Source organism: Bison bison, unplaced genomic scaffold (genome assembly GCF_000754665.1).
Source record: "Bison bison bison isolate TAMUID 2011002044 unplaced genomic scaffold, Bison_UMD1.0 scf7180017864481, whole genome shotgun sequence".
In the NCBI taxonomy this organism is placed as follows: Eukaryota; Metazoa; Chordata; class Mammalia; order Artiodactyla; family Bovidae; genus Bison; species Bison bison.
Window position 1 is genome coordinate 422,023 of NW_011495041.1, and position 7,852 is coordinate 429,874.

At 47.6% G+C, this 7,852-nt stretch overlaps 1 protein-coding gene across 1 annotated transcript in view; it reads right to left on the minus strand.

The window, feature by feature from the left end:
- The window catches only part of SMIM11 (small integral membrane protein 11), a 16,117-nt gene that overhangs the window by 5,542 nt on the left and 2,723 nt on the right, over positions 1–7,852 (minus strand). The window contains exon 2 of the mRNA XM_010862253.1: positions 3,922–4,020. Coding sequence (XP_010860555.1) covers positions 3,922–3,933 — 12 coding nt within the window. The 5' untranslated portion in view covers positions 3,934–4,020. The remainder of the gene's footprint in view (positions 1–3,921; positions 4,021–7,852) is intronic.

The following is a 7,852-nucleotide window of genomic DNA, read 5'->3' on the forward strand; positions in this document are numbered from 1 at the left end:
TTTCCTTCTCCAATGCATAAAAGTGAAAAGTGAAAGGGAAGTCGCTGACGCTGGCAAGTCACTCCCTCCCAATTCTCTCCATCCCTATGGATGAGCCCCTGGAGTCCTGTCATAATCAGACCCCTATTGCAGCCCACAGTTCATGCCTGAGTGCTGAGTCGCTTCAGTCGTGTCCAACTCTTTGCGACCCCATGGACTGTAGCCCGCCAGGCTCCTCTGGTCATGGGATTCTCCAGGCAAGAATTCTGGAGTGGGCTGCCATGCCCTCCTCCAGGAGACTTTTCCAGACCCAGGGATCGAACCTGCATCTCTTGGGTCTCCTGCACAGGCAGGCAGGTTCTTGACCACTAGCACCACCCGGGAAAGCCCAGCCCACTGTTCTCCAAGATCTACACCCAAAACTAAGCTCTAGCAGTGACAGGATGTACATGGAAATCAGAAGCTAGAAACCCACTGAAATGGAAGCATGTCAACAAACAAACCCAGGGAAGTGGTTTTGGTATTTACTTTCTTTTTAAAGGCTGTGGGGAGGAGGCGGCAAGAGGCGGAAGTTTGGGACTGAGAGCGGGCAGTGCAGTGGGAGTCAAGGACACTACATAGGCTGAAGCGAAACTTTCAGGGCCACTGTTCCTGCAACTCTCAGGCAGGTGTGCTAGACCTTTCAGTTCGGTTCAGTTGCTCAGCCGTGTCTGACTCTTTGCGACCCCATGAACCGCAGCACGCCAGGCCTCCCTGTCCATCATCAACTCCCGGAGTTCACCCAAACTCCTGTCCATCGTTGGTGATGCCATCCAACCATCTCATCCTTTGTTGTCCCCTTCTCCCCCTGCCCTCAATCTTTCCCAGCATCAGGGTCTTTTCCAATGAGTCAACTCTTCACATCAGGTGGCCAAAGTATTGGGGTTTCAGCTTCAGCATCCGTCCTTCCAATGAATATTCAGGACTGACTCCCTTTAGGATGGACTGGTTGGATCTGCTTGCAGTCCAAGGGACTCTCAAGAGTCTTCTCCAACACTACAGTTCAAAAGCATCAATTCTTTGGCTCTCAGCTTTCTTTATAGTCCAACTCTCACATCCATACATGACCACTGGAAAAACCATAGCCTTGACTAGACAGAACTTTGTTGACAAAGTAATGTCTCTGCTTTTGAATATGCTGTCTAGGTTGGTCATAACTTTCCTTCCAAGGAGTAAGCGTCTTTTAGTTTCATGGCTGCAAGTACCATCTGCAGTGATTTTGGAGCCCAGAAAAATAAAGTCAGCCACTGTTTCCCCATCTATTTGCCATAAAGTGATGGGACCAGATGCCATGATCTTAGTTTTTAGTTGTGTGAAATCTCTTCTTTTGATTTCCCTTCTAACAAAACCCTCAGATTAACTCCCAAACCTTCAGGGAAGTGAATCAAGAAAACACAGTTGGGTGGTCTAGCTCTATATCAGTTTTTTAAATAAACGCCAATACGCATGTAATGAGAATGACTGCCTTTTAAAATTTATTCTTGGCCACGCCCTGCAGCATATGGAATCTTAGTTCCCTGACCAGCGATCAAACTCCTGCCCGTGGTGGGAGCTCAGAGTCTTAACTACCAGACCACCAGGGAAGTCCCTCAAATGACTGACATTTTCAAAACCCCCAGTTGCTGAGGTACTAAGGCACTGGGTGCTTGCTGTCGCTGACTGCTGCTCATGGCCACAGGCTGATGGAGGTAGACAGGGAAGCGCAGGATGTCTTGGGCGTCCCACAGTCCTTTATCTCCTGCAGGGGGCAGGGAGTGTCACTGCAGTTTGGGCAGAAGGCCATTCCTTTCAGACACTACCTGGCAGGGCTCCCTGGTAGCCCTGGAGCTGTGTGTCTGCCCGAATGTCACGAAGGTACAGGCGGTTTTTGTACAGTTTTCTATACAAAACTGTGTTCCTGACACAGGAAAGGACTCCTTCTGTGACAAGTCGGGTTGGCCTGGGCGGTCAAGTGCGTTGCTGTCGCTCCACAACTAAAAAGAAAGCTTTCTCTGTGCAGTGGCTCACCGGAATACATCAGCGCCACCCAGGAACTCGTTCACCCACAGGCCAACACGCTCAAACTCCAGTAGGTGGGACCACAATTCATATTTTAACTTGCCGAGGTGGTTTTGAGACGTGCTCTGGCCTCAGAGCACCAAGCACACACGCTGGCCCTTGCTGACGCGGCCTCTGGTACCAGCTGCCGCCCCGTCAGCAACCACTTGCTTCAGCCTCTGCCCATGCTACAAGCCCTTCACTACGTCTCAGCACACGCTGAGCCCGGCCCCCATCGCCCCGCATGCTTTAATCCCCGTCTTTCCTTCCTGGCCTTTCTATGGGCAGCTCTGGAACACCCCACACGTGCGACATGCGCGTTCCTACATCTCTAAGCCCTCAGAGAGTCTTCACTCCACCTCCTGAACCTTGGCCAGGCTCCTCCTGGAGAAGAGTCCCCAGAGCCCCACTGTGCGGCCCCCAGGCCCCACGGGGCTGGGGAAGGAGGGGGTCCGAAGCTGAGTGCCGAAGAATTGATGCTTTTGAACTGTGGTATTGGAGAAGGCTCTTGAGAGTCCCTTGGACTGCAAGCAGATCCAACCAGTCCATCCTAAAGGAAATCAGTCCTGAATATTCATTGGAAGGACTGATGCTGAAGCTGAAGCTCCAATATTTTGGCCACCTGATGTGAGGAAGTGACTCATTGGAAAAGACCCTGATGCTGGGAAAGATTGAAGGCAGGAGAAGGGGATGACAGAGGGTGAGAGGTTGGATGGCATCACCAACTCAGTGGACATGAGTTTGAGTAACTCCGGGAGTTGGTGATGGACAGGGAGGCCTGGCGTGCTGCAGTTCATGGGGTCACAAAGAGTTGGACACGACTGAGCAACTGAACTGAACTGTAGTCTCCTGACTCCCTGATCCTACTTCCAGATCTTTCCATTTCCTGTGATGAAAGCCAGTGGCTGTTCTGAATCAGAAAATGCTTATGATAACTGAAAAAATACATATAATGAGATCCTAAGTTTGGAGATATACACATTACACATATATATATATGAAAAACATGGGTAGAAAATGCACCAAAATTGTTAATATTAATGGCAGCCATCTCTGGACAGTGAAAAGACATATGATTTTGACTTGATCTGATCCTTTTCAAAGCATCTATTTTCATGACTACCCTAGTAGCCACCCTGCACCTACCCCACGCCACTTCCTTAAAGGACATAATGTGACACCCCGCCCCCCGCCCCTATAAGACCCACTGACTGTGGCCCACAGCCTTCTGCAGGCTTGCAGCTCACAGGACATTCTTTGGTTGCCCTTGAACTTCTACTTCCACCAGCTGTATTGAAGGTTTTACAGGGGTCAGCTGTGTTTATGCCAGTCAGTATATTTAAGTAGCACTTGATGTCATAATGGATAATCTATTTAAACATGGCACTCATGAAATATGACCACAGAAAAGAAAGGCTATTTCCATGAAAACTAAGGTGTCTGTTTTGAAAGACTCAATTTGAATTAGAAAAAAAAATGCTGTCGGCAACACAAATGGGAAAGATTAAGGAAGAAGAGTGTAAAAATCAGGAAGGATTTTGTATGTCGATTGCTTCTTAAGATCTTTTTCATCCATTTTGAAGAAACCAAAATGTGAGATTATAGGTGAAACTTCAAAGGGGTGGTTTTTGCAAGCAAGGTGAGGCACGTCTGAGGGAAGTCATTGTCCTCCCAAAGAAAAGGCCTTCCTCCAAAAGTCTGGTGAAAAAAATGTACATTTATGTGTTCACTTAAAGTATTATATAATTCCTGCATTTTCTTCTTTTGTTTTTTTCTTAGTCCACTTATCTCTACAGAACTATTCTGAACTTTTACAATTAGGAGAAAGAAAACCTGCAAGCCATAAATGTTTGGTGATATTCTTACCTTCCAGTTCATGCTGGAGCAACTGGGGCTCCACTCCCGGTTGTGTGGGCCACGCAGACAAGGAGGGGCGGGAACCTGCTTGGGACAGGTCCCACTGTTCTGATGGGGAAGAGAAGAAACAGGTCAATTTGAGTTTTCTAGACAGACCGCCTTAGGAAGACTTTTCTCTGATGGGGAGAGAGGGCCCTTGAGCCAAGACAGCAAGCTCTGCAGAGAGAAGGGTTAGGCCACCCCAACGAGCGAGACAGCCTCGGCTCTTGCTGAGCAGAACGATCTCCTTGGCTGCTCTTGACCGGGGAAGGGAGCACAGCCAAGCAGAGGTGTTGGCCCCGCTCCTAAGGGAAAGCGTGCTCCCACTCCATTCATCTGTGGACAAAGGTGCCCAGGCGCTAATCTGACCCTCTCCCCACCTCCTGCCCTGAACAGGAGCTGGTCCGTGGATGGGGGTATCATTTTATGTCTCGAGTCCTGTGAGTATTAATTAGAGGAATACTGTTTTGCTTTAGTATTCATTTAATTTATTGATTTATTTATAAATTTGGCTGCATCAGGTTTTAGATGCGGCATATGGGATCTTTTATTGTGGCTCTCAGGCTCAGCAGTTAGAGGTATGTGGGCTTGGCTGCCACATAGCGCGTGCAATCTTAGTTCTCTGACGGGGACTGAACCCTGCATTGGAAGATGAATTCTTAACTGCTGGAACACCAGGGAAGCCTCAAGGTAATATTGGTTTTCAAAAATATCTGGTGGGAAGGGACTCAAGGATGGGGGGAAATGGTATTAAGAAAGTCATTCCGATCTTAAAATTCCCTCTAAAATGTCAGGGAGACGGAGGGGAAGGTGAAGCGGAAGAGACAAGGCAGGGACCCGGCCGGGACACAGGATTTGCTCTGAGGCCTCCCACGTCACTATTTTAGACCAGGACACATACCCCACAAGTAAGAAGACCTGAGCTCTGGATGAAGGGCCTACACACTCTGGTAAGTGACTCCCCTCTGGGGGCCTCCATCCCATCTGTAAATGAAGACAGGGAGTGTCAACTACACGGGCTCTGGGGTCCTCTACTTCTACAATTCAGAGACTTTCAGCGTTAAGAATCACAGCTTCACTTTACTGTACCCGGCCATGCTAAAGTGCACTGAGTGCCAGTAACTCAGCTAGTCTTCACACCTGTCCCAAGAGGTGTAGTTTATCGTCTATACTCTGGAGTATCTGTGTGTGCGCATGCGCATGTGCACAAAGTCCTGTCCAGCTCTTTGCAGCCTCACGGACTCCTCTGTCCATGCGATTCTCCAGGTAAGAACACGAGTGGGTCGCCATGTCCTCCTCCAGGGGACCTTCCCGACCCAGGGACTGAACCTGCATCTCTTAGGTCTCCTGAACTGGAAGGCGGGTTCTTCACACTAGTGCCACTTCACGTGACAGTGACACGTCCACAGTCACAGTAAGGACTGGGATTGTAACTCATCCAGTCCGGCCCCAGGGTCTGATCCTAACGCAGAGAGCTCTGCACTAAAAAATCATGGGGACGCCTTTCTTTACATGGACTTACAACTAGGATTAAGAAAAATTCACAGGCCTTTAGAATGGGGAAAATGAGATAAACTTCCGACATGTGTTTTTGAAAACTTTCACTTACAAAAGCATCTAAACTTCATATCCAAGGTCATAGTATCTTGAACACAAGCGAGCAGCTGGCACAAGATAGCCAAGCTTTCCCCAGGACTTTTTAAAAGTCAGATAAGCTCATGACAGGAATTTACACCATAAATCTGTTTAAATGAGATGACCATGATTGAAAGCACTCATGTGCTAAGTCGCTCAGTCATGTCTGACTCTTTGCTACCCCATGGACTGTAGCCCACCAGTCTCCTCTGTCCATGGGATTCTCCAGGCAAGAACAGTAGAGTGGGTTGTCACGCCCTCCTCCAGGAGATTTTCCCAACCCAAGGTTCAAACCCAGGTCTCCCACATTGCAGGTGGATTCTTTACCGTCTAAGCCACCAGGGGAGCCCAAAGGTGCTCATTACCTTCGTGTATCAAAGACTTATTTGTCTATAAGGAACAGTAGATTTTGACCCGCCCTGGAAAAATATGTTCCCAACAGGTTACAACCTGTTGCTGGAATTTTCACTTTGAATAATCTCTGATAATCTCAGGAATGATCCATGTTGTAAATTAAAATGTCTATGCTGGAAAAGATTGAAGGCGGGAGGAGAAGGGGAGGACAGAGGATGAGATGGTTGGATGGCATCACCGACTCGATGGACATGAATTTGAGTAAACTCCGGGAGTTGGTGATAGACAGGGAGGCCTGGCGTGCTGCAGTCCACGGGGTTGCAAGGAGTCGGACATGACTGAGTGACTGAACTGAAGGTTGTATCAATTTTATTTTTCTCACCTCTATTTTTATTGAGTTGTCTACACATATAAGTAGACAGGTTTGGCTGTTTCCCACACATTTTCTGAGACCAAATGACTCCCTTAGTGAAGTCGGTTAGATATTAATTCCCAAGGTCAAGGACCACAAAAAGGTCCAAAAAAAACTTATAGGAGGAAGTAAAAAGAATGCCTGGAGGTCTGGCCCTCTGGGAATCATGTGCTAAGTTTACCAGGAGTATGACCTTGGATGAGTCACTGGGCCTCTCTAAACCTCAGCTCCCTACTCTGTAAATTCTCCTTCAAAGACTAGATTATAAAAACATTAAGCACCAGGCTCAGCACATGAAAAGCACTTAACAAATACCAACCATAATTGTTATGATAAATGTCTTTCCAGTAACAGACATGGTAAGCTGATGAACATAAGCAAGTGGAGGTCAGGGCAAATGAGACAGCAGGGCATGGGATAAAGAACCACCACCAGATGACCAGAAGAACTGGAGATCTGTACTCTATGCTTGCGGGAGCCAATGACAAGGAATCTGACCTGGGGGCAATCCATTAGCCTCTCCAAGCCAAAGTGTTACCATTTTAAAAATTCAATGAACAACGCTGCAACTCTGAAATTCCTAAGTCACATTCTCTCTGATACAGAGCATCTAACTGTAAAAACACTACTGGCAGCTGCCTCATTGTCATATCTAGAGTGACAAAATTCCATCTCTTCAGGAAAGAAAAACGTTTAAAAGTCCATATGCAAAGCAGTGGAAGGAGTATGTTGAGGGTGGGGGAAAGGGCAAATTAATCAAACTCATTCCCACCCACTGCCTCCAAATGACAATTCTTCCCCAGTCAGTTCAGTTCAGTCGCTCAGTCGTGTCCGACTCTTTGTGACCCCATGAACTGCAGCATGCCAGGCCTCCCTGTCCATCACCAACTCCCGGAGTTCACTCAAACTCACGTCCACTGAGCCGGTGATGCCATCCAGCCATCTCATCCTCTGTTGTCCCCTTCTCCTCCTGCCCCCAATCCCTCCCAGCATCAGAGTCTTTTCCAATATGTCAACTCTTCGCATGAGGTGGCCAAAGTACTGGAGTTTCAGCTTTAGCATCATTCCTTCCAAAGAAGTCCCAGGGCTGATCTCCTTCAGAATAGACTGGTTGGATCTCCTTGCAGTCCAAGGGACTCTCCAGAGTCTTCTCCAACACCACAGTTCAAAAGCATCAACTCTTCAGCGCTCAGCTTTCTTCACAGTCCAACTCTCACATCCATACATGACTACTGGAAAAACCATAGCCTTGACTAGACGGACCTTTGTTGACAAAGTAATCTCTCTGTTTTTGAATATGCTATCTAGGTTGGTCATAACTTTCCTTCCAAGAAGTAAGCCTCTTTAAATTTCATGGCTGCAGTGATTTTGGAGCCCCAAAAAATAAAGTCTGACACTGTTTCCACTGTTTCCCCATCTATTTCCCATGAAGTGATGGGACCGGATGCCATGATCTTCGTTTTCTGAATGTTGAGTCTTTAAGTCTAACTTTTTCACTCT